This window comes from Eretmochelys imbricata, chromosome 1 (assembly GCF_965152235.1).
Source record: "Eretmochelys imbricata isolate rEreImb1 chromosome 1, rEreImb1.hap1, whole genome shotgun sequence".
NCBI classification, from domain to species: Eukaryota; Metazoa; Chordata; order Testudines; family Cheloniidae; genus Eretmochelys; species Eretmochelys imbricata.
Window position 1 is genome coordinate 151,840,052 of NC_135572.1, and position 26,825 is coordinate 151,866,876.

Sequence of the window (26,825 nt, forward strand, 5' to 3'; positions counted from 1 at the left end):
GGTGTGTTTTCAGTGTTTTTTAATGGTTTTCATTATTCACCCTCTCTTGTAGTCTTGTGACAGAAGCAGTTGCTGACTGTAGGCTCCTCTGAGAGCCACAAACCTCTCTCCTGTTTTTGCTGGGAGTGTGATTTGTATCTAATGCTGGAAAAGCTGTAAAGCATGTTTAGCTGATCGACTCCTTTCACGCTATTCCCTTAGCAGCACATTCTGAGGTGGCACCTCATTTCATATGTAAAGTCTTTTGACTGAAGAAGTTTGGACAGGTCAGGTGGTTTGTTTGCATTAGCACTCTGGTTTCTGTAGGTCTACAGCATGTGCCCTATTCGCATAGTAGCTATAGGTCTTGCTATGTAACAAGAGAGCCACTTCCAGCTCACATTGGAAATACAGAAAGTAGCATTCATGGCAATGTTTTTTCTGCAAAGAGTTTACCAAGAAAGGATAAGGACGAAGTGTTGTCAGCTGCTCTCTCCCACAAGGTGCAAAGTACACAACAGGTGTGCACCAATCCTGAGTATCACCTTACTGCACCCATCCCTGCAGTTGCTGAGTGTTACACGGATACATACTTCAATATTATTTCTATTACAATACATCAATACCTAATAGGGGCTTACAAATTACAAGCTCTGAAAATACTGTATACAGATTTCAGAGTAGCAGCCGTGTTAGTCTGTATTCGCAAAAAGAAAAGGAGTATTTGTGGCACTTAGAGACTAACCAATTTATTTGAGCATAAGCTTTCGTGAGCTACAGCTCACTTCATCCACTGTATACATAATGGGTATTAGAAGGTATGCTGTATTGTACACAGTGGTGGGTTGGAAGGTATGGCATATTGTGTACAGTGGGATATTGGAAGGTACACTACTGTACTGTATACTTTGATGTACTGAAAAATATCGCATACTGTTGCACTTTGAAAGCTAGGGGTATAATTAATCTGTTGTTGTCATAAATATAAAGGGAAGGGTAATCACCTTTAAAATCCCTCCTGGCCAGAGGAAAAATCCTTTCACCTGTAAAGGGTTAAGAAGCTAAAGGTAACCTCGCTGGCACCTGAAGAAAATGACCAATGAGGAGACAAGATACTTTCAAAAGCTGGGAAGAGGGAGAAAAACAAAGGGTCTGGGTCTGTCTGTGTGATGCTTTTGCTGGGGACAGAACAGGAATGGAGTCTTAGAACTTAGTAAGTAATCTAGCTAGGTATGTGTTAGATTATGATTTCTTTAAATGGCTGAGAAAATATTCAGCTGTGCTGAATAGAATGAATATTCCTGTCTGTGTTTCTTTTTTGTAACTTAAGGTTTTGCCTAAAGGGATTCTCTATGATTTGAATCTAATTACCCTGTAAGGTATTTACCATCATGATTCTACAGAGGTGATTCTTTTCTACTTCTATTAAAAGTCTTCTTGTAAGGAAACTGAATGCTTTTTCATTGCCCTAAGATCCAAGGGTTTGGGTCTGTGGTCACCTATGCAAATTGGTGAGGATTTTTACCAAACCTTCAACAGGAAGTGGGGTGCAAGGGTTGGGAGGATTTTGGGGGGAAAGACGTTTCCAAACAATGTTTTCTCAGGAACCGAGATAAAGTTTGGTGGTGGCAGTGGAAGTCTAAGGGCAAAGGGTAAAATAGTTTGTACCTTGGGGAAGTTTTAACCTAAGCTGGTAAAAGTAAGCTTAGGAGGTTTTCATGCAGGTCCCCACATCTGTACCCGAGAGTTCAGAGTGGGGAAGGAACCTTGACAGTTGTAATTTCACTGGTGTCAGTGAAATTACATCAGGGTCAAACTGGCCTAGTAGATTGAATTCTTTTTCTGTACTGCTGCAAAAATACCTTATGGCTTACATTGTTCCAGAAATCCTCAGCAAACATACAGTTAGTTATTGTTTGTTCCCTGCACTTTAGTGTAACAGAAACTAAAATGAAAAGAGGAATTTAAGGCTTAAGCCATAAAGCAAGCAGGTCAAATATATAATTGAAGTGACTGAGCAACGCAATAGGTGTCCAAAAGCTGGGATGCTAAGGAAAACCTGGTGTCTTGGTGGAGAGATGCAATAGATCTCCTCTGCTCCCAAAGCCAAACAGAAAGTAGCAGGTCAGTGGTAATAGAGGAGGTAAACCTGGCCTAAGATGATCACACCATTATCCGTCCCTAGTATTACCGACCTAAGGGACAGCTCTCTGCTTATGCAGCACGGAGTGAACTTGAAACAGCCAAAGGACTCTCCCCAGTGGCAGTGATGGTTCTGCTGCCTTCTGCATCTGCCACCTACTGTGCCGGAACCCACTGTGTGGCATAAGGGAAAGCAAAGGCTTCTCAGAGGCAAGGAGGAGACAGAGCATGTGAGGGAAGGGGAGGAGGCAGAGCTAGGCTCTGATATACCCAGTTCTCAACTAGCTTAAGGTCCTTGGGGGATCTTTCCACTTGGGCACAGTGGAGAATGAAGCCCAAATCTATGAAACAGACCAGAGTTCTGGATCACTGAAATAAGCGTCTTGGACTGGTATCCCCATTTATATAGCTGTTGTTACAGGAAAACAGTCTCGTACATTTTTAGCCCCTGGCTGGTCTTTTTAAATAAGTAATATATAAGTAAAGATGGATCAGCTGTCTCATTGGTTTGATGGAGATATAGCAGCTCAAGGGCATAAAATTATCATTCACTTTAGCAGGGTTCAAAGCCAGCTAGATAGCAAATAAATGACACATTTTTGTGCACTGTCTGAGCAAGACCTTGCTAATTTGCTTCTAAGTCCCCATTCTATTGTCCAATTTGCTGGGCACTCTCCCCACACAAATTCTACCTAGCAGTGTACTTCACTGCCTGCTTGCATGCTGCGAGACAGTGTATTTCTCTTGGCAGCTATCTTCCATTGAATTTCTCTAAACCACAAAGTGCAGGTAGAACGATTGTCTCTCTGAACAGCTGCAGAAACTTTTCTGGGAAATGCAAGCTTGTTGGAGGGCTAAGCTGCTACTATTATTCAGAGCTTTCACCCCAGTGGCAACGCTTGCATTCTGTGCTGTTTACCGGTTTAACGTGCTTGCATCTTTGCCACTAGAATCAGGATAATTCCTTGACACTGCCTATGAGATTAATATGCACCTAGTGTGCTAATATAAATAATTTGTTATCTTAGTGCTTGGGAATGTGAACAAGGGATAGGACTTCACTCCAAACAGTATTTTTTATTAAAATAAAGATGGATTATTTTTCTATCAAAACCTCACTTGGTTTGGCTGTAATTATAAAGCTGTATGCAGTTGTGCTGGCGTTGTGTTGGTGTTATATTTATTCATAAGATTGATTCTTGCCGTTTATTCTAAGGTAACAGTGAGCATACCAAAGAAGCAAATGACAGAATGCATAAGCAGTTCTGTAAGTGCTCTTTTTTTAAGAATCTGAAGTGTCAGAGCCAGCAATGTACAAATCGGCCTAAATGCTAGGCCTATGTTAGGACACCTTTCTTAAGATTTTTAATCCACGTAGGAAACATACAATCACAGTTTTCTTCATGTGTAGCGCTTTTTTAGAACAGTCTCCATCTGCTATTAAATAGTATCGTAAAACATGACATCAAAAGTAGCGCTAGAAAACAAAACTCCTTTGTCTCATGAGTTCCTGCCTTGAACCCTGCTGCATACCACCAAAACCTTTAAATTGTGCCCCCTTAATATCCGTAGTTACTAGTCGCCTATGCCCATATGTGCATGTTTAAAAAAAACAAAAACAAAATGGGGGAGGAGACAGCATGGTGTCTGTCCCAGCAGGTAAGGGAAGCTTTTATTTATCAAAGCGTTTACTTTCCACAGAATATGTTGCAAAAGTTTACTGGTCTATAAAGACAAGAAGGGCTGATCCTCAAGTGATAAACAATTGAATCAACTGACTGTATGTCAATATTACTGTATTACAAAAGTGTATAGAGTGAAGTCTTTTCAGAAAGCTAATGCCACGCTGATGATTAACACCATTGTGAAGTTTATGTATTAACACAATATGAGGAAATATGGATACTTCATGATACTATGCTTTAAAGTCTGGCCAATCAGGGAGAAACAGGTTTCCTCCTAGACAGGAGAAAAGGCAGGTATTTATTTACCTGTCTCATATGTAAGTTAAGCATTATGGAATCAAAAGGATGGAAGCCCCATTTATATACAGAGGGAAGGGAAGGCCACAGGAAGAGAAAAACAGGTTGAGGTCATCCTGCCTCTTGAAACAAAATAGTTGAACTTCTGGACATAAGCAGAGACAGAAGCCATCTGTGGCATCCATCACTAGACTGACACAAGGGAACAGAGCTTTTACAAGCTGAGAAAGATGGGTCCTTCTACCAAGGGGGAAGTTGAAGTCTCTGGAAAATGAATATAGGTGAGAAACCCACTTACACAAAGATTTTTCACCCAAGCAGATAAGAAAAGCCAGGATCTTGTACTTCTGTGGAAGATCCTGACCAAGGGAAAATCGCTGGGAAGAAAAATGACTGGTGAAAGAAACCAACTTGAACAAAACCTATACCTTACTAGATTTATTTTAGACCTTTTACATATGTGTTTTCACTTTTATTTGTTGTAACCATTTCTAACTTTTTTTTTCTTTTACTTGGCATCACTTCAAATGTGGCCTCAATATTTTTTTTATTTTTACTATAAACCAAATCAGAGCTCTGTTTGCAGGGAAGGGTAGATTTACCCAGTTAAATTAATAAGCACTAATGTACTTTTGTCTCTTTACAGGAACAAACGGATCTTATTATTTCTCTGAACTGTCCAGAAGAGGGCTAGACATTGCAGAACACATGGTATTGGGAAAATCTGGGACTTGGAATGTGTCAGGGTCACCTTGCTGGTTGTTACCGAGGCTGGTGGAAACCAGAGTGGGGCTGTGAACAGGCTGCTGGGCCAGAGGTGCTGAACCAGGGCTGTCTAGCACACAGACACTTAGGGTGTGACCTGCATGCTGTAATACTGACTATGAGCATCCCAGGCAGAGAGCTCCAGTAGCAAAGCATTGTAAGGCCACCAGGGTTACAGAGTAAGAGGTGACAACACCTCTCTGGTCTGGCTTTCACCCCAGAGCCTGTGACAAATCACTTCAAGCTACTTGTGTACCCTTCCTATCCTGGGCTGCTCCAAGGGCAGTAGAGGCCCCAAGCATATATTTAGCCTTGGGGGCCTGTCTAATTTACAGCAGCCTCATGGGCTGCGCTGAGGCCATGGCACTGCCCAGAATCTCCTTAGCACGGTATGCTCCAGCTCTGCTCCGTCATGTCAAGGCTTGTCAAAGCTCAGAGGATAGTCGTATGGTTGTCCCCTGCAATGCCTGCGCTAGGGGAATCCTCTCCGAGCTGGGATAAGGGCTTTTAGGGCTCTTTTATACCACTCAGGCCCTTTTACCCAGCGTAAAAGGTCTGGATCAGGGGAGAAGACCTCACCCTTCACTAAAAAAAAAAATCAAAGCTTAAATTCTGGAACACAAAGTGGCAGCATGAGTGGACGTCAGAGTATGCTGTATTCTTGTATACCATTTAGGGCTCAAAGTGATATGATTAGGAGACCTTCTGGGGGCCCATTTAAGACAAACCTTCAAGTTTTTCTAGTTTAATTTAATATTTGAGCCACTCTATTGTACAAAAATGTTTGTTCTGGACAAGAATCTTTAAATTAGTTACTGTACACCTACCGTATAGAGATTTGACCTTTGCTTAACTTTTGTGCTTGTATTTGCTACAGCATTCTTAATCTCATTGTAATAGATTACACTTTCTTTGCTTATTAAATAAAAGTCAATACAATGTTTTATGTAAAAAAGCTTCAGAACAACTCAATGCAAAAAAATTGAACATTAATTCAAAACAATAGTTGAGAAATCAAGCCGTCAGAAGTCATTTAGTGCAACGTTAAAGTAGAAAGCTCAGTTTCAATACTGCCTCTGGTGCCTGTGCCTTAAGATATGGTATGTGTGTGTGTCTCTCTCTCCCCTCCCCCATTAGCAATATAATCACATAATTTAATCTTATAACAGCTACTGCTCAGCTAAAACCAGAAAATAAACCAGAGATTAAATAAAAATCTAATATATAGCCACACTTAAAACAAGTGCTGGATCTTATTGTGGCCCTCTGTCTCCAAAGTCTTGGAAAGAAGTTCCATCTTCTTTTTTATTTTTGTAGTGCTAGGGTAATTTTCAAATATAGCTAAGTGACTTTGGTGTTTAAGTACCATATTCAAAAGGGAAAATTGACTTTCAGTAAGATTTAGCAGCCTAGGTACATAAGTCATATTTGAAAATGGGATCTTGGTTTCAAAGTTATTGGGGTGCTTTTGAAAATTGTACCTTTGGACTCCGTAAATAAAGTTTGTCTTTGTATTTCTTTCCCCCTAAATCATGGGGATTGTTATTTTAAACAGCTATAGTAAAATATTAAAGTAGATGGAAGTGTCCAATATCGCTTCCTACAAACTGTTCTACTCAAAACTCAATGAGGGATCCAGACAGAAAACTTTTAAGCCTGGAGGATTTAAAATACATAAAATGAGGCTCCATGAAAGAAATGCAACAATGTAGATACAGCTTTGGAGAATGCATGTAAATTCTGTGCCAATTGTCCTTCCACCTAAAAATATTTTATAAAAATTTGATTTTTTTTATATTGGGGATAGTTTCTGAATTTTTTGGCTATATCCAAAAATGAGTGTGCAGATAATTTGCCATGGCTAATTTAGGTCTAGATATAGAGCTTTGATTCATTATAGGGCAAAAGCACCCTATTTCAACTGAGTTTTGGTTATTAAAATATCACTAAATAAGGAACAGGGTATTTCTACCTATGCAAGGACATGCTCTGAGTCAGTCTATCCACCCACAGCAGTTAATACATGGATCACCATCAGCAGGTTATTCTAATTTATGATTAATGGTCTTTTCAGTTTCTATCCCTATTGAAATCAGGAAATCTAATTTTTTATCAAGAGCCAAAACATACTGAAATAACTGAATACTTGGTTTCTCTGTGTTAGAAACTAGAGAAAGGAGACTAAGTTATATGAAATAATAGCCTCCCCTGAGGAGGATTTGTATAGTTTAATTGCTCTGAAGTACTGTACCTGGGGTGGTTAGTTAGAAATCATGAGACAGTGATGAAACCTACTGCATGGCCTAACTTCAATCTGTGAGGCAATTATATCTTGAATATCTGTTTCCCATGATAAATTCACATGAGAAGTTTTATATGGCTTTGCATGGGACTGCAAGAAGGGTGACTTTTCTGATGTCAAGCCAGTCCATATCTGGTACAGAAGTATATGACAGAGACCTCCAAGCAGAGGAAAATAAATAAAATAAGAGAACAGCAGCTTGCAACCTCCTTCCCAATAGCTGTTAGCTAGAAGGGGAAGCAAAATGCATGTCAAGAAATACCCAAACTGTGACAAAATTTGGAGGAAACTGAGTGGTTAATCTCACATTTCCTTTTTCCATAGGACCCACTATGGCTATTTCCAGGAGAAGCTGATACAGGCTTTAGTTTGTATTTCTCCAAAGGCTAAATTATTTGGTTTAATTCCATATAGAGCAGGGGAGGGCAAACTACGGCCTGTGGGCTGGATCTGGCCAATCAGGGCTTTCAATGTGGCCTGCAGGATTGCCAGCCCCATGGTGCAGTGGGGGCTAAGGCAGGCTCCCTGCCTCCCCTGGCTCCGCGCCACTCCCGGAAGCAGCCAGCATTACATCCCTGCAACCCCTGGAGGGGAGGGGAGGGCAGAAGGCTCCATGCACTGCCCTAGCCTGCAGGTATCACCCCCCCCACCACAGCTCCCATTGGCCGTGAATGGGGAACTGCAGCCAATAGGAGCTTCGGGGGTGGTACCCACAGGCGAGGGCCACACGCAGCGGAGCCACCTGCCCTATCCCACACCCAGAAGCCACTGCCGGACATGCTGGCCTCCTCCGGGAGCGGCGTGGGGCCAGGGCAGGCAGCGAGCTTGCCTTAGCCCCGCTGAGTGCCACTGCCACCCCGGACCTGCTCGAGGTAAGCAGCATCAGGCCGGAGCCCGCACCCTGAATGCCTCCTGCACCCCAACTCCCTGCCCTGGAGCCCCCTAACCCCCTGCCCTGGGCCCCCTCCTACACCCCAACCCCTTGTCCCAGCCCTACATTCATGGCCCTGCATACAATTTCCCCACCCAGATGTGTCCTTGGGCCAAAAGGTTTGGCCACCCCTGATATAGAGCATTTATGTGAATGTGTATGGTTACATAATGATAGAGATAGACACACACACATATACAACTGTATGAAACACGAGTCAGAGAAAAAAGTTTAAGGTTCATAATCTAATAAAATGCCTTGTACAATTTGAAATTGAAAAGCATAATTTACAACGTGACCTACACAAAGACCCTGTTTTGAAAAAGCATTTAAATGGCTTGAATAAATACAGAAATCTTTCCATCATTTCTGGGATGTGGGATAGACCATTGTTTTTATATTAACATTAAAGCAAAAGATGACACTATCACATTATGAAAGACCTGCAATTATTACTGAAATCCCTTAAATTATGAATTCATCCTGAACTAACCACAAGATTGCTCCATATTGCAGAATAACTTCAGGAAACAAGTTGCTATTAATGTACAACTCGTATATAAATGTTTGTAAAATTTACAAAAGTAAAGGTAATAAATTACTTTCAGATCCTATGTCAGTTAGAAGGCATAAGTATAAATTAAAACATTGCACATAAAGACTTAAAAGTAAATATTTCAGTTATTTCCTGGCAAGTCTAAGTTCTAGTTTCCAGATTTCTCTGAAATAGTTGAAAATATCAAACAGTGTAGGAAAATACAGAAAATAATAGCTTTCAATGGACAAAGTGCCTTGGGAAAAAAGAAGGGATGAAGGAATATACATGCTTAAATACCGCTGAGTGATTCTAAAGGCTATTTCTTGCTTTCTTTAGTGTTATATGAACTAATATAAGGGGAACTTTCAATTGTTAAATTATTTTACTTCAGGAAATTCTTTTCTCCTGCTTTCTCCTTAACTGATCCCTTTAAATGGATAATTTATCAAAAACAGAGCCAGTCTTACGGGAAAATGGCACCCTGGGCAAACTTGTATTTTGGCACCCCAGCCCCCATGGGTGCCCCCCATTGCCCTGTGAGCTCCCCACCTCTCCTTTGCCCCAACCCCTACACTGTGCCTCCTTCAGCTCAACCCCTGCACCCCACCTCCTGCACCCATGTGGGTTAAACTGACCTTGATGCAGAGCAGCTGGCATTGCTGCTCTCTCCCTCCCTTGAACACTTCTCCTCTGTGCACCCCTAGGGGGCTGTGAGGGGTGGGGGGAGCAAGGAGTCATGTCAGGGCTGCCTGAATCCAGGTCACTTTCCCCACCTGGCTGCATAAGGGGAAGACAGGTGAGCATCAGCCCTGGTGTGGAAAGTCACCTGGATGAACAGAGCTCTTATTATTTCTCCTCACTTCCACCCTCACAGCTCCTAGGGAGGCGCGGAGGAACATCAGTGGGGGGGGCAGCAGTATCTGTGAGTCACTGTTCCCACTCCCCTTTTTCCTCCGCCAGGAGGAAGCAGGGAGAAATCTGGGTACCCCGCAACGTGGCGCTCCCCTGCCAGCCAGGAGAAGCTTCTGACTATACCAGCAGTGTGCACCTCTGCACTGCCACATGGTGCCCACTTGATCATGGCACCCTTGGGCAGTCGCCTGGGTAGCCCACCGCTAATGCTGGCCCTGTCTAAAAAGTGCCTTTTTTCATTGAAATGTCTTCTTCTTCTCCATTACGCTGTGTTAGGGAAACCATGTGTTGTTGCAAGAGAAATACATTAAACTAATAACTTTTCATGCACATGAAGAGTGCTTTTCAGATATACAGATCTGTATTTATTCCACACACATATTATGTTACTAATTTGGGAATCTAAACAGGTTGTTTGGGTTCAGTTTTTTTTGTTTTTGTTGTTTTTTTTATACCTTCAGTTTACATTTCAATAGGAGATCTACCAGCTAGATGCTTTTTCCACCTACTAGGTCACGTATCTTTGTATAATGCTATTACTAATCTTCACAGACTTAAAATGTAACCTTGCCCATTTGGCTCAAACATAGGATAGCTTGGTTTACCTTAAATGAATTTATCCTCCTCCATTAAAAGCACTTGCTTCATGTAAACAATATGACACTATTTTTCAAGGGGGTCTTACACTCATTTTTTTGGTTAGTTAGCCACATTCTAGAAAAAAATGCAGTGACCTCTTGTTTCTTTTACATATCAACAACAACATTTGTAGCCTTCCTTCCTAAAATGGGATAATCAAATGTCATGCTTCATGGTGTAATATGATTATTACAGGGTAAGGAAGGAATGTCTGTTTCTGCCACATACAGCACTGCACAACTGGCAAGCCACAGTTTCAGGGATAGGTGTAATTCTTTCCTATAATATATAAGGTGTTGGCCACTGGCTCACTGATTTAGGATGAATTCCTAGTCCCAGTGAAGTCCAACTCAATATATCGTAGTGCAAACTTCTCAAACTTTTAAAATTTTGTTTATATACACAACGTAACTTCCTATATATTTCAAGGTCTGTAAAAGATGACACCTTGTAGAACCACAATAGCATATAAACAGGAAGCCACATACCTTGTGTCTGCTTCAATGGAAGATAGAAAGCAAACTCCTTACTGCTGGAGCGATGCAGGACAGATTCACGGAGAGGACGTATGGTTTGTTCCTGATCTAATGGGGAAAAAAGGGAGAAAAAAATTCTTACACTTCAATGTCACATTCAAGGAGTGAAATTCACTGGAATTGAAATGTGATCAAATGAGTTCTCTAATGAAAGAGCTTCACAAATGAATGTTCTTCAAAGTGTACTTTGAAACAGGAGGTGACATTTTTGAAGGGTATCCCAGTGTTTTAATCACTTTCCTTAATATGCTGAATGTAATTGTAGATTTAAACATGGAAAGCCTGTTAAATATCTTTACAATAAGAGAGACAAGATGGATGATGGTAATATTTTTTATTGGGCCAACTACAGAAGTTGGTCCAATAGAAGATAAGATATTACCTCAACCATCTTGTGTCTCCAATATCCTGTGACCAATATGGCTACAACAACGCTGCATTTACAATAAGATACATATTTCCATTTTTTTAAAATCAAAGGTTAAAAGTGAAAATCTTCTCAGTTAGAAAGGTACTCAATGCACAAAAGAAATTGCCTATGATCCAAACATTAATCTACTATTCATATGACTCACAATATCACACTCCTTATTGCATGCTACCATATCCTGGATATAAATATTTGAAGACCAAGGCAAGTAGGTGGATAAAGAAACAAAACAGGTAATAGTGTAAAACATGTAAGCCCTGACAACAGCAAGTGAGTTGGAGCTAGCAAAACTGCAACATGAGGAAGAGATGCTGTAGAGGTTAGACAATGAGAAGATGCTGTTGCTGTAACAAGTAGTAACTGGATCAATTGTACAGGCTCTCATCAGTTACTAGTTCATAAAGATCCTGCATATTTAAATCAGTGTTACTATTTTCAGATGCAGTGACAGATTTCTATTTACATTTAATCCTGAAAACATTTATACCCAGGCAGGGTAGCTGGACAATTTACGGGCATGTAACCAGTAGAATCAACCTACCTGACCAGGAAGGCCTGTGGTGCATTTACAGGCCTGGACATGGTGCAGAGTCATGATCTGATTTAGGTAGCTAAATTACTGAGAGAGAGGGTATTTTGGATAAATGAACAATCATATTGTGGGCAGTGCAGTCTAGTGGCTAGAGCACTGGACTGCGACTCAGGGGACCTGTGTTCTCATCCCAGCTCTGCTACCGGCCTGCTGAGTGGCTTCAGGCAAATCACTTCCCCACTCTGTACCTTAGTTTCCTAACGTGGATAATGATGCTTACCTCCTTTGTAATGTACTTTGGGAGCTACAGATGAAGAGTGCTATATAAGAGCTAGGTATTATTATTGTTAAAACTATTTCTGAGGCATGCACTGAAGACTTGTAAGTCTAATCATGTGCCTGGGATCTGAGTCTCTGCAAGAAGACACAGCATCAGCAGATTGGTACCTAGTTAACAGAGGTGATACTTAAAAGGAAGTAGCAGGAAAACCTGGGGGTAGGGAGGTAATTCTAAGAACCTGAGCCAAATGGATTATTGTGCTAAGTGAATGTGACGTGTGTGGACACTCACATTGAGAAGGATGAAATGACTTGCCAAGGACAAGACAATGTTATACAGCCACTGTCTTAAGTTACCTTGAAGGTTACTCTGGAGTGTGATGTGGTCACTGTGGAATCAGAAGCCAAGCCTGAGCACTATTACTTAATAAAAAACTGAAAAGCTATGTGACTTACTCTACATTCTGAATTAATTTTATTTATTGTTTATATTACCGTAAGACCCAAAATGTCCTAGGCACTGTGCAAACACAGAGGAAGAAGCACCTCAAAGACCTAAGTTTGCAGACACAAAATAGACAAAGGGTGGGGGGAAACATGATACAAACAAAGAGATGTGGGGGAGAACAGGAATACATTTTATTAGCTACTGAATTTTTCTTGTTTTTTTTAAGTGTAAATATACTATTTTTGTGGACAATACTATATTACTGAGTTTTCAAAACTAATTCTAAGTACTCAGATTAAGAGAGGGAGAGAGAAACTGACAGCCATTCAGGAAGACATCTAGGAAAAACTGACATGAAGGAAGGTCACTGCAGTGTGTCGCAATGAGGGCTGTGCAAAGATGTCCAATTTCGCTAATTTAAATAAGACTGACTGACTGTAGTGAGGATTACTTGAGGGAAGGAAACCTAGCTTTTGAGAGTGTGTCCATGCATTTGCATGTGGATGGATTGATTTTCCAAACTTGTAGGAAGGAAACAGAGTTTAAATCAGGCAAATACATTTTACAGTACCTCTATTGTACTGAGAAGTGAGACTATTAACTACAGATATATGGATGAATGCTCTCTCTAAACAACAAAATTAACAGGAATGTGCCTTCATTATCCAGTCATTAAAGGACACTGATTTCACCTCAGAACTGGAGAAAACAAAACATGCATACAACAAAAAGTTAGTTAGTATATCTACAACTCTCCTGTGAAACAGGGTATTTTAAAACATCCCACTGAGCTTCAGCCTGTTTTACCTGATAGGGGGCCATACAGGTAAAAACTTTCTGACTGCACATAGAATGGGTGACTGTGAGGCTATTTTACGGAAACCCAAAGCAGGATGGATGGGAAAAATTTACATGCTTTTCTTAAATACAATGTCAAGTTAATGGTATGACAAGCCATTTTTATTATATCCATATACTGCAGCGGAAGGAGCTAAATGTTTTGTAAACTTACTCTGTAAAACTGAAGGAACCTCCTAATTATTTCCCCAAGTCTGTAATGCGCTAAATTCATTACAGCAAGTTTCCCTCATTTGAAGCCTTCTTGCTGTGATCAGGATTTTGCAATGATCACAATAACTTTCACATAAATATTTATTCAACACTGAAGTTATTTTTCACAAAACTGTTCAACTAACCTCCGGGGATATGGTTATTGTAAACTAATTACACCATGTGAAATTAAAAGCACTGGGTGATACCTCGTGATGTCCTAGAAATGTGCATATGTTATCATAACCATACTTATTAGTGGTTAACATGATGGTCGCAATTATGCCGAAAACAACACAACTAATCTCAGAACTTTCATTTTAAATTAATTAATCACTCTCTAAGTTGACCTGAAAAAAAAAGTGAATTTCTTTATATCTGTGTTAATTTAGGCCAACGCTGGTATACAAATATGCTGTGATATTTATTTCCAATATATTTTTACTGTGAGAAATATAATAGTGATAAGTTGGAATGTGCACATTTGAGGTAGGCTGGACACGTGATAAAAATCGGAGAAAACAACCAGTAAAGAAAGCCTGGGAAGAAGAGGACGTCAAGAAAAGATGTGCAAAACCACAGTTTCAATGGACAGACTCTGTCAAGAGAAGTTTTAAGAGAAAAGGACTGGACCTCAAAGACCTGTCCGATGAACCAGAAAAGAGACGCAAAGAATCATAGTCACCTCCACCCCTATGTAAACAGGAAAAGGAGTGAAGAGGTGAAGTGAAGTGATATTTTTACCATAAACAAACAATTCTTTAGGTCAGATTTCCTCTTTGAGTTCAGCATTTCATTCAGTTAAATGAATTAATAAAGGGGGCACGTAAGTAATAAGCGAGCAGTCTGAAAACATGTCTAAAACAAGTGGCAATTTCTGCATGGAAATGAATTGATTGAGCTAGTGTGTGTACAATTCTATCTTGAAAATACTATTAGCTTTAGTAATGCACAGCATGAGCCAACTATTTTAATGTCACCCTGAACAAGCCCTAGCTAAATGCCATCTCAAATATTGGTACAGGAGATCAGTTTTGCTTAAGATAAATATACAAGTAGATAATGCTAGATCCCAAAGATGAACCAATTACCATCCTCTGATGATTATTAACTAGCACAGAGACTTGAATCTTATTTGAGCACAGATCTTTAGTCATTTGGGTAGATTGCTTGAAAACACTACAGTAGAACCTCAGAGTTACAAACACTTTGAGAATAGAGGTTGTTTGTAACTCTGAAGTGTTCGTAACTCCGAACAAAATGTTATGATTGTTTTTCCAAAAGTTTACAACTTAATACAGCTTTAAAACTTTACTATGCAGAAGAAAAATACTGCTTTCCCTTTATTTTTTAGTAGTTTACATTTAACACTTTACTGTACTGTATTTGTTTTTTTTTTTTTTCCCCTCTGCTGCTGCCTGATTGTGTACTTCCAGTTCCAAATGAGTTGTGTGGTTGGCTGGTCAGTTCATAACTCTGCTGTTCATAACTCTGAAGTTCTACTGTAGTTCATTTTTTCCTGAAACTTGGAAATATTTTACCCATGAAGCTGCATTCATTCATATTATCTGTTTTGGTTACAATAAAAATATTGGTGTCAATTGCCCATATTTGGGGGTAGATTATACAACCCTTACACTGGTGAGCACTTAGGCCTTGTCTACACTGGAGATTTCAGTCACTGGTGGTCTGGTACTGGTATTACTATTTGCACTGGTGCAGTTTACCCAGCGTGAAACAGCTGAATCAGTGCAAATGGCAGATAAGTCTGTTTATGCTAGTGGTTTTCCACTGATCTGTAGCTACAACAGCGACCAGCCACCAATGACTCATATCACCTGGTACATTAATGGGAGCATTTATGTGATTAAAAATTGTACAATCAGGCCCTTGTTACGTATAAACAATTGAGGTGGAATGTTGGGCCCACTGAATTCAACACAAAATTCCCATTAACTTCAGTGGAGCCAGGATTTCATCCCTGGTACATATAGAAGTTTTATGGTTTCACTTTCTGTACAGATATAAAAAATAGAGAAGTGCTAGAGTGGTGGTGTCATTTAAAATTCACAAGTACATGAATAGTGCTTACGTGTATTCTTGGTTTGGTGAAACTTGAGAATGAAAATGATCAGTCTTCTATCCCTTGTCAATCTGATCTATATAAACTAGGGCTATAGATTGAACCAGAAGAAATGCAGCACTGAATCATCTATGATGTTTGTCAACCAATGCATATTGTAATTTGCCATTTACAGACTTTTTAGACAGTTTTTTCATACATCTAGGGCAGAACTCCTCATACAATAATTATTGCTTCAGTTTTTTTCATGTTTTGAAAATCATGATAAAGCCACCTTATTATGAAAACAAATTCCTCTAACACGCTATCTAAAATAGTTACACAAATAAATTCTGTAAGTTTTGATGTTTAAGGCTCATACGTCTCTAACTTAGATCCTCTATTTCCTCTGTTGCCATGTTTAATTCTCTTAAGAAGTGTTACATGGTCTGAAACACAATTTGTAAAGATCACAATCAAACAATTCATTCTGCCGGCCGACTTGCTACTTTCTGTCAGTTTCCCATGTAGTTCAGTTCTGCCCCCATATTGCTCTCATAATAACCTTGACAAAGAGTATGGTGAGGCCAATGCAGGAGTATATCCACTAAATAAAGGTATGAATTCCAATAATATACTTTAAAGCTAACATATTACCTGAAAGACTTCAGGGTGTTAAAAATGTGTGCTCCTACATGACTAAGCCTGCTACTGTAAACTGTAGGATTCATACAGGGTTCATGCACTTGGCAGCATTCAGGGCACACCCGGAGTGTTGTGTAGGAGCAGTGCACACACAGCTCCTCTCAAGGGCATGAACCTTGGAATCTCGCCCAGATGACATGAACCGTGGGAAGCCTCCCAGGACTGGGCTCAAGGCCTGAGAGCAAGGAATGCGGTAGATAGAAATTGGTAAATAAGAATGTTAAACAAAGCCAGTGTATTCCTTTTATCTGTTGGAGAATGTAATGCGCGGGGGGAGAGAAAGAATAAAGGAGAGGGTGGAAAGCTGACAGGCAGAAGTCCGTTGGCAGACCAGCCTGTTTGCTTGCTAAAAGCTTTGTGCTGTCTTGTCATTGAACCGCCACAACTGGCACCCAAACGTGGGGCCCTCAGCACTCACCTCGCCCGGCAAGGGTTTCAGACGCATCACTCATCCGCTTCGCGGATCCCGGTGAGTATTTTTCATTGTGGTAAGTATGGGAAGCTCCCTCTCTGCTTTGCAAGTGCAACACCGCAATGAGCTACAGTATTTGCTGCATAAGGCTCAGCATGACTGCCCCACTCGAGAACTCACTCTCCTGCTACAGGAGGTGAGTGCCCAATGCCCGTGGTACCCTGAAGCCGGAACCCTTAAGCTAGCGGACTGGGAGCGGTTGGGCCAGACATTGCATAAAGAGCCTCGGGCGCCCGTGCAGGCTTTACATGCCTGGCACCTCTGCCGCGACGTGATACAGCGTGTCACCTCGGACAGGCCCTCCCTCGCGAGGCTGGTGATCTCGCCACTCCCGTCCGCTCCTGCAGCCATCTCCCGGCGATGCGACACAGCGTGTCGCCTCGGAAAGGCCTTCTCCCGCGCCAACAGAGGGGCTGCCGATCCCGCCACCCCCGTCCGTCCTGCAACCATCCCTCCCCCTGCTTCGCCCCCCAGCGCCTCAATTACCACTGCCTCCCCTCTTACCTCCTCTTCCCCACCGGAGCCGGTGTGTGATCACCATCCCCCCGTGGGGCCCCATGCTTCGGGGCCCCCTGGGGGGTCGTCCGCGTCTGCTCAGGGGCTTTCACTGGTGCAACAAATGGTTCACGCAGCGAAGACTCGCTCAGATATTACAGCAGAGGAGCTGGCTGATCTGGTCTCAGTTTGTCTGGTGACCTGGCAGGATGATGGCCAGGGCAACCAGGTTGCAAACGGGGTCAGTTTGCCTTACTCGGTGATCAGAGAGGTAAAGAAAGCGATTCGCGAGTTCAGCCTCACTAGCACGTATGTACGTGGTCTCATTGAAGGCCTACGTACTGGGTACACCCTGATCCCTGAAGATTGGAAGGCGCTGTTGCGCATGATGCTGACGCCCAGTCAGTATGTTATTTGGCTTAGTGAGTATCGGCAGATGGTGGAACGCCAAGCCCAGGTACATAGAGAGCAAGGTGTCATTTATGAGCACTTGGCAGGGGAGGGCCAGTTTGCTACTGTTCAGATGCAGTCTCAACTCCCTCAGGCCGTCTTCCCCATTATTTCCACTTGCGCCCAGCATGCCTTCCGGAAGGTCCCGGATTCAGGCAAGCCTACTAAAAGTTTTGCCAGTATCCGTCAGGGTGCATCAGAGTCCTTTATGGATTTTACCAACGGACTGCAGGAGGCTATCCTCCGACATGTGGATAGCCCTGCAGCAGCTCAGGAGATCCTGTTAAAAATGGCAGTTGAAAATGCGAACGAGGATTGCCGCCGTGCTCTCCAGGCGGCACAAGCCACTGGCGTTCTAGAGCTGTCGGACATGCTGCGGACGTGCCAAAACATCGGCACACAAGCACATAAAGCTGGGGTTCTGGCCGCCGCCCTGCGGAAAAGCGGGAAGGAGGGGAAGCGTTGTTATCGCTGTGGTAAGGAGGGTCACTTTCAGCGGGAGTGCCACTCATCGACGGCGCCCGCCCGCCCCTCAAAGAAGTGCACCAAGTGTCGGAAGGGCTATCACTGGGCTAATCAGAGTCGTAGCGGGTCAGGAAACCGCACGACGGGTCCCCCCTGAACCCAGGGCCAAACGGGGGTGTTTCCCACTCAGACAACTGTTCCTCTGCCTTAAAATCCATTGATTCCATGAGGGCGGCGACTGCCGGAAGTGCAGGGCTTGATTTGATTATGCAGGAGGATGCTGATTTTCAGTTGCCGGGGGAGGTTTGCGCCATACCTACACAGGTGATGGGACCTCTCCCTGCCGGATTTGTGGGTCTGGTTCTCCCTCGCTCACACGCTGGGAAACAGGGTTTTTTTTTGTCATCCCAGGGGTCATTGACGCCGATTACAACGGCGTTATTAAGGTTCAGGTATGGACCCATCTTCCGCAGTCGCTCCTGCGTGGACGGTCAATTGCGCAATTGATTTTAGTCCCCTATCAGGTGCCAGCCGCAGAGGATCGAGCCCGGGGTGGGAACGGCTTTGGATCGATGCTGTCTCAGTTGCCGTCTCACAACACGTCCTCTCCACTTGTTGCTCTAACAATGTCGGTCCGACCCTCGAAACCTCAGTTAACACTTCTCTTAAATAATGTTCCTTTTACAGGACTGGTGGACACTGGAGCTGACGTTACGGTGATTCGTGATCCGGAGTGGCCGGTCGGTTGGCCAACAGTTCCTTCTAAAGAGTTGTGCGGGATCGGGGGTAGCAAACCCGGGTGCCAAAGTTTGTCTTGGGTCACGGTCTCTAAATCAGGAGGCCGTGCCCTTGCTACAATCCGCCCTTTTGTACTCCCTGTCCACCTCAATATTTGGGGCCGTGACTTACTTGTAAAGCTGGACACCACCCTCGATATTAATATATAATGGCCCAAAATCCTCCCTCACCCACCTTGCCATCCGCATTACCATTGGTATGGCAATCCTTAGAGCCCGTATGGATTGACCAGTGGCCCCTCCCCCTAGAAAAGCTGAAAGCGCTTCATTCACTTGTACAACAATATTTGCATGCACAGCGCTTGGAGAGCTTCACTAGTCCTTGGAACGAGCTGCTGTTATTTTGGCCTTTCAACTTTTTGCTGATTGTCCCTTTAATTTGATCGTGGACACGCATTATGTTTATCAGGTAATTGATTATTTACCCCTTGCCCTCATCACCCCTCAGGTCGATGCGGACCTTCTTCGCCTGTTTTTGTCCTTACAGTATCTCATCACCACTCGTAATTTCCCTTATTTTGTCGCTCATATTCGCAGTCATACCCCTCTGCCTGGGCTACTCACTGAAGGCAATGCGCGCGCTGATCGCGCGTTACGTGGTCAGGTAAATTCCCTTTTTTCTGACCCCATTGAAAGCCATTCCTTTTTTCATCAGTCTGCCTCTGTTTTGGCCCGACAGTTTCACATTCCTGCTGATCATGCACGTTCTATTGTTCGTTCCTGCCCCCACTGTGCCGCTGCTGCCCCTACCTTTTCTTATGCCGTTAACCCCAGAGGTACCGCAGCGAATCAGCTATGGCAAATGGATGTCACTCACGTGCCACAATTCCGCCCCTATTCGTTTTTACATGTTTCCATTGATACCTATTCGGGATTCCTCTGGGCGACCCCACAGCGTGGGGAAGCCACGCCCAAAGTTATTCACCACTTGCTAGTCTGTTTTGCTGTTATGGGTCGCTCGAGCCAGATAAAAACAGATAATGCCCCAGCCTATTGCTCCACGGCCCTCTCCACCTTTTGTGCCCAATGGGACGTCCGTCTCAAACACGGGATCCCTTATAATTCCACGGGCCAAGCCATTGTTGAACGTGCAAATCGCATGCTAAAAACCTTGCTCGACAAACAATTAAAACAAGGGGAGCTGCGTCTCCGAACCTTAGGAGACATTCAGCAACAATTGCATATCCTTTTGTTTACTTTAAATAATTTAACGCTGAACGCAGATCAGCAGACCCCCGCGGATCGGCAATTTCACAAATCCGAGGTACTGGAAAGACCGCGTGTCTATTACTGTCAGCTGCCCGATCCGCAATGGTTGGGCCCGGTACCTTTAATCACTTTGGGTCGGGGATATGCTGCTGTGTCTCTCCCTGCAGGACCGTTGTGTGTTCCGGCTCGGTGTATGCAACCGGCACTGAAACAGCATGGCGTGGCACCAGGGGCTGTCGAACCCCATACCGGAGTTTCAGCTGACCTTGGAGGAGAACGCGGTGCCTCCTGGGTCGACAACGGCGGGATGGAAACGGAGGAGGTGTAGCGTCCCAAGCCAGCCCGTGACATGGGGAGCAGTAAAAGCATCGGTCGCCGCGGCTCAACGAAGACTGGCAGCAAACCAACAGCCAGAGACTCCTGAGACGCTGTTTGTGGCAATTCTCACCCAAATTACTGCTAATTCTGTATTGATTGTATGCCTTTTGTGCCTGCTATTTCCTGTAGGGGTTGGCTCGGGGGCGCTTCCTCTGTTATGGGCCCGAATGACATATAACCTATGGGAAAGATTGGCTTCAATAGCAAATGTTACCCACTTTTGTTTATCTGATTTTGTAGCAGCTGAAGAATTGTTAGGTACATGCCTTATTCCAGTATGTCATCACCCTGAGGAAACCAGGAATAAGATGATGCTCGCTGCTTACGTGAACCTCTCTTCCCAGTACTCTAGCATGGCTAATTAGGGCCCGGCCAATTACACTTTACCTTCTTAAGCTTATTTTTTGCTGTTGCCGTGTGCAATGTATTTCCTTTTTGTTAAGGCTTTGTCAAGACCTACGCTGGCAGGCTCCATGAGTTATGACCTCGTCTGTCCGGGAGTTAATTGGCTTGCAAAAGCAAATTGATGGCTACCATGAGATGGCCGAGCACAAATAAACAAAAAAGGAGGGGATGTAGGATTCATACAGGGTTCATGAGCTTCGCAACATTCAGGGCATACCCGGAGTGTTGTATAGGAGCTGTGCACACACAGCTCCTCTCAAGGGCATGTACCTTGGAATCTCGCCCAGATGACATGAACCGTGGGAAGTCTCCCAGGACTGGGCTCAAGGCCCGAGAGCAAGGAATGCGGTAGATAGAAATTGGTAAATAAGAATGTTAAACAAAGCCGGTGTATTCCTTTTATCTGTTGGAGAATGTAATACGCAGGGGGAGAGAAAGAATAAAGGAGAGGGTGGAAAGCTGACAGGCAGAAGCCCGTTAGCAGACCAGCCTGTTTGCTTGCTAAAAGCTTTGTGCTGTCTTGTCATTGAACCGCCACAGTAAACTACAATTTACTCCTGTTCAATAAGACAGATTTATTTACAGACCTGGGTAGATCTATTTGTTTTTGGTTGTCAGATAGCACAGTCATTTCTTAGGATTAATATTTTTCAAGAAAATAAAAGGTTTCAAGAATCACTTGGAATTAGTGGCCATCACTCTCAGGGCTACAATAATAAGGGCTTAAATCTCAGTGATCATTCAGGTGGTTTTATTACTTGATATGATACTAAAAGCCAATGAGACCATTCATTTTAATGCATAAATTTGTTTATGTACCAAAAAAACTCCAACCCCAAACAATGCTCCCTCTCAAACCCAGACTTTGTAGCTAAAATATTTGTATTTAACTAACCCCAGAGGCAGGATTATTATTAATGGTGAATACTATGGCAGTTTTGTATGGACATTTCTGATTCATTTCTATTTTTCTAATTGTATATAGTCATTGTTGTAGGAGCTCCAACAGCCAGGACAGGCACTTCAGTTTAAATCCAATTAAAATAAAATGTAGACCCATCACATCATGGGATAGGGAAGTCAGTGACTATATCGGAATAGTGCTCAGTTCTGGGCACCTTATCAGAACAATACAGACAAGATGGCATTCATACAAGAGCAATAAAAATGGTTGGGGGGACTACCTGACTTGAACTGCAATGAAAAATTAATTGTATGGGGTAGTTTTGCTACATGTTGATTATGGGCACATGCATGCAAACACTAATTAGGGTGTGTGCACATATCCTTACTCACACACTAAGTTCCAGTAAATCCTACCCTTGAATGAGAGAACACCACTATATCAGCTCATGTGTCACCTATCCTCCCTCCAGCTAGTGTAGGGGACATAGCCAAGGGAGAGAGGTTTGGCTACACTATCTCTATGGCGTGGCAACACCCATTAGCACTTGGGTGTTGGGGTCATAGGCAGCCAGCACAACGTAAGCACTTAAATTGCACCACGAGATTAGATGGGCACAGAATTATGTGCTTCCTCTTTTCCTTAGCTGTGAAGAGAACTGCTCCGCTACTGCTCAGAAACTGGACCTTTGTGTGCAGGAACTCACCTATGATGGCTACATCTACTTTTTTAAGGTTAGTATGCCTGCAGTTAGTGGAGCGGTACTGGCATGCCATTCCTTGACCAGTTGACTGCCTAAAAGGATGTCTCAATACACTCAGAGCTCAGAAGAGATTTCAGGGGCCTCCAAAACCAGAAGACAGTACAGGCTCTGATTAGTGACTTATTATTTTATTCTTGCCTGGGCCCATCAAAGCTTTTGTGACAAGTAAAGGAGCAGCTTATTCACCGTGAAGCACTGTATTCTGTGTTAGTAAAAATATTGAGTGTGAATTTGCATTTTTGTATTATGTCTGTGGTCAATTTTCTTTTATAGTTCTAAGACTGCTGTATGTATCACCACAATCAATGACATGATCATCATCAACAACCTAGTTACAGCACTGCACAGTCTCTAAATCTTTTATGAGAGGTTTGAAGAAATATATTTGAGAATAAAAACTATTTAAAGAGAAATTTAGAAAATCTGTTATGAGACTAAAGCCTCTACTTTCTGTTTAAGGACAATGCTTTCGTTACAAGTGCACACACTACCTGAAATTAGCAACTCAAAGATACCTGATTCTGCATTAAGATTTGGATCTCAGAGCCTATGATCATACTTCAAATAGTTTTGAAGTACAATTCTCTCTGCACTTACATATATTGCATCTGCACCAAGTGACCCTAATGTTCAGTATATCATTGACTGAGTTCTATCTTCAGTTATGCATGAACAGCTCCCACTGAAATCAAAAGTTAGTTGCACGTGCATTTCTGAGTGCTGAACTTGGTACCACACTGCACATTCAGTATATAACAATATTGGTCTCAGTCTTGAAAACACTTACATGTGTGTAAATATACTCACATAAGTAGACACAATGAGGTCAATGGGACTACTCCCCTGAGTAAAATTAAACATACTTAAGTGTTTGCAGGTTCAGGGCCATTATGAGTAAAGAAATATTTTGAATTAGAAGATAAATATCTTTCTATTTTAATGCTTTAATTTTCATTATCCTAAAGTAATTCTGAATAATAAAACAAAACAATTCAGCCTCATAAGGAGTATAATACTTAAATGAAGGGAAAAGGTTAACATTACAGTATTTGGGGGATTCAGGGGGTAGGGGGAATTGTGACAAGGTGATCTATCTCTATAAATGAGATAGATTAACAGACTCCATGCACAGGTGCAGCAAATCACTAAATGTCACCTGAGACTCAAGAAGACAGATAAAAAACAGGAATCTCAGAAGAGTCAAGCTAGCCAGGGAACAAAAAGCTGACTAGCAAGCCTAATGTCATTTCAGAATAAGATCTTTATGGGAACTTTTGTTGCTATGGCAATGGTATTTATACTAAATAGTAAGATAGATGAACTAGAGTGCCTAGCATTAAATGAGGATATTGATATAATAGGCATCACAGAAACTTGATGGAATGAGGATAATCAATGGGACACAGTAATACCTGGGTATAAAATATATAGTAATGAAAGTAGGTTATGCTGGCAGGGGAGTGGCATTATATGTTAAAGGAAGCATAGAGTCAAATAAGGTAAAAAACTCAAATGAAACAAACTGCACCATAGAATCTTTATGGACATGATTTCCATGCTTGAATACAAAGAGTAGAGCAGTAGGAATATCCTACTGACCACTTGAACCAGGATGGTGACAGTGATTGTGAAACACTAAGGGAGGTTGGAGAGGCTACAAAAGCAGAAAGTGCAATAAAAATGGGTGATTTCAACTATCCTCATATTAACTGGGTAAATGTCAGCTTAGGGCATGATGCAGAGATAAAATTTCTAGACACCATAAGATGGCTGCTTCCTGGAACAGCAAGGATAACATTTAACTTCTAAAAGGGGAACTACACAAAAATGAGGATGCTCATTAGATGGAAATTAAAAGGCGCTGTCACAAATTAAAATTAAAAGGAGCAAGCAGCACTGGGACTATTTAAAAACACCTTGTAGCGAGGCGGTCTGGTTCCCCGCCACCCTGGAGCCTCTCTGGATGCCAAAGTAGGCGGAGCCAGCGAACCCTGAGCCCGCCCCTCAGAGGTCAAGGCGCAGGACAGGAAGTATAAAAGCCCAATCCTGGAGCTCAGTTGAAAGACAGCCACCAGAGAGGCCAGACACATGTGGCAGAACTCCCAGCTGTGAGACCACAGCGATCGGCGGCCGATCCAAGGACTGGCCAGGCCAGCCAATGCCTGATGCTAGCCCGAGCCCAGAGACGCTGCCAAGCTTGCCGTTCGCCAGTTACCCTGAGGAGCTGCCAAGCCAACTGTGCACCAGTTACCCTGAGGAGCTCATGGTGTGTGATCCCTTGGAGGATGTCGGCTGGATCCTGGTACCTCTAGAGAGGAAGGTAGGAAGTAGCCCGGGGGCAGCCGACCCTAGTCTGGCTGTAGCGCTGCCAGAGCCAATGTCAGCGTATTGCGGCCAGGATCCCCAGTGACATAGCAGCGGGTCTTCTGCCACTGCTAGGGCACCAGGCTGAGACGCAGTTGAGTGGGTGGGCCTGAGTCCCCCATGCCACCCATCTCGCAGGTGGCAGTCTCCCCCTCTCCCAGGCCGCTCGGAGCCAGGAGCCTGGGTTTGCTAGTGAACTGTTTGCTCAGCCCCTGCCTGAGGGCCTGAGCTACTGACTGTTTGTTGCCCCGCCCTGACCCAAGGCCTGGGCCTTGTTATTGAACTCTTTGCTCGGGCAGGCTAATTCCCCGACACACCTGACAGAAGTAGCGAGGCGGTTTGGTTCCTCGCCGCTCCAGAGAGTGATAAGCCCTGGCCGAACTCGCTTACACACCCTAATAGAGGCTCAGACTAAATGTATACCTCATATCAGAAAAGACAATAAGAGGACCAAGAGAACCACAAAAAGAAAAGGAGGACTTGTGGCACCTTAGAGACTAACCAATTTATTTGAGCATAAGCTTTCATGAGCTACAGCTCACTTCATCGGATGCAAGAGAACCACAGTGGCTAAACAGCAGAATAACGGAGGCTGGTAGAAGCAAAAAGGCATCCGTTAAAACTTGGAAGTCAAATCATAGTAAGAATAATAGGAAAGAGCACAAGCTCTAGGATGTTAAGTGTAAAAGTATAATAAGGCAGGTCAAGAAAGAATTTGAGGAACAACTTGCTAAAGACACAAAAACGAAAAGAACGAACATTTTTAAGTACATCAGATGCAGGAAGCCAGTCAAACAGGCAGTAGGGCCACTAGATGACAAAGGAGCACTCAAGGAAGACAAGGCCATTGCAGAGAAGCTAAATTTATTCTTTTGCATTGGTCTTCATTGCAGAGGATGTGGGGGTACTTTGCCCCTTCACCCCCCTCCCCCAACCTCGCTGCTCCTCCATATCCCCTCTGGTGAGGCGAGTCCCCCTCCTTACGCTGTGCGGAGAACCAGCCCCCAGTCGGAGTGCTCAGCTCACCAGCAGCCTGGCCAGCAGGCTCCTTCCTTCCCCCACTGTTCCGGCTATCATAGTACCCCAGAAAAGCCCAAGACCCTCCGGCCGAGGGCATTGGCCAGAAGGAGCCTAGCCCTGCATGTGCCAAAGCCCCGCACTGGCACAGGGAAGCCTGTCCACCCCTCAGCTAAGCTCTGGAGTGGTGTGTGTGGGGGGGAAAGCAATTTCCAGCCTGTACAAGCCCCGACCCCAGGGAGTGAGAGGATTTTTCCTTCCCCTGGGCACCCTCCCCTGCTGAGCCACCTCTCTGTCTGGGTGCACTGAAGCCCCTGTAGTCAGATTCCCTGGGCCCTGGTGCACAATGCATCCTTAGGGCTTAACCCCTTCCTGCACACGCTGTAACCAGGAGACAGGAGGCAGCTGGGTTATGTCAGTGGCCAGCTGCAGCCTGGAGGTGTTAGCTGCCTTTAGACACTGTGCAGGTAGGAAGGGACAAGCTGCTTCCAGCCACAGGGGTGTGGGGTGGGGGGGAAGGGGTGAAGAGATGAGCTCTGCAAAGACACGGGCCAGGTCATCCCCGCCCCGCCTCCTCTGCGACTGGAAGCAGCTCCTGTCCCTTCCCTCCCACACAGTACCAAAAGGCTGCTGCTGGCCACATTCTGGTGTGAACCCTGGCAGAAATCTGGAGAGGGGAGCATGTGACCCTGTGTGGCCCCTCCCACATGTTGCCTCAGGAAGACTTGGCACCAGCTACCAGGAGAGGCGGGTCTGTCCTGCGGGCCAGGTCAGGAATGGAGGGTGAGAGCACCGGGCAGGGAGGATCGGATCGGTCAATCATGCCCCTGTGTGAGAGAGGTGTGTGTGTGTGTGTGTGTGACCTCTCCTGTGT

General features: G+C 43.6%; 1 protein-coding gene across 1 annotated transcript in view; it reads right to left on the reverse strand.

Annotated features, from left to right (window-relative positions):
• The window catches only part of CFAP47 (cilia and flagella associated protein 47), a 627,152-nt gene that overhangs the window by 94,176 nt on the left and 506,151 nt on the right, over window positions 1-26,825 (reverse strand). The window contains exon 58 of the mRNA XM_077807214.1: window positions 10,679-10,774. Within this exon, the coding sequence (XP_077663340.1) occupies window positions 10,679-10,774 (96 nt within the window). The remainder of the gene's footprint in view (window positions 1-10,678; window positions 10,775-26,825) is intronic.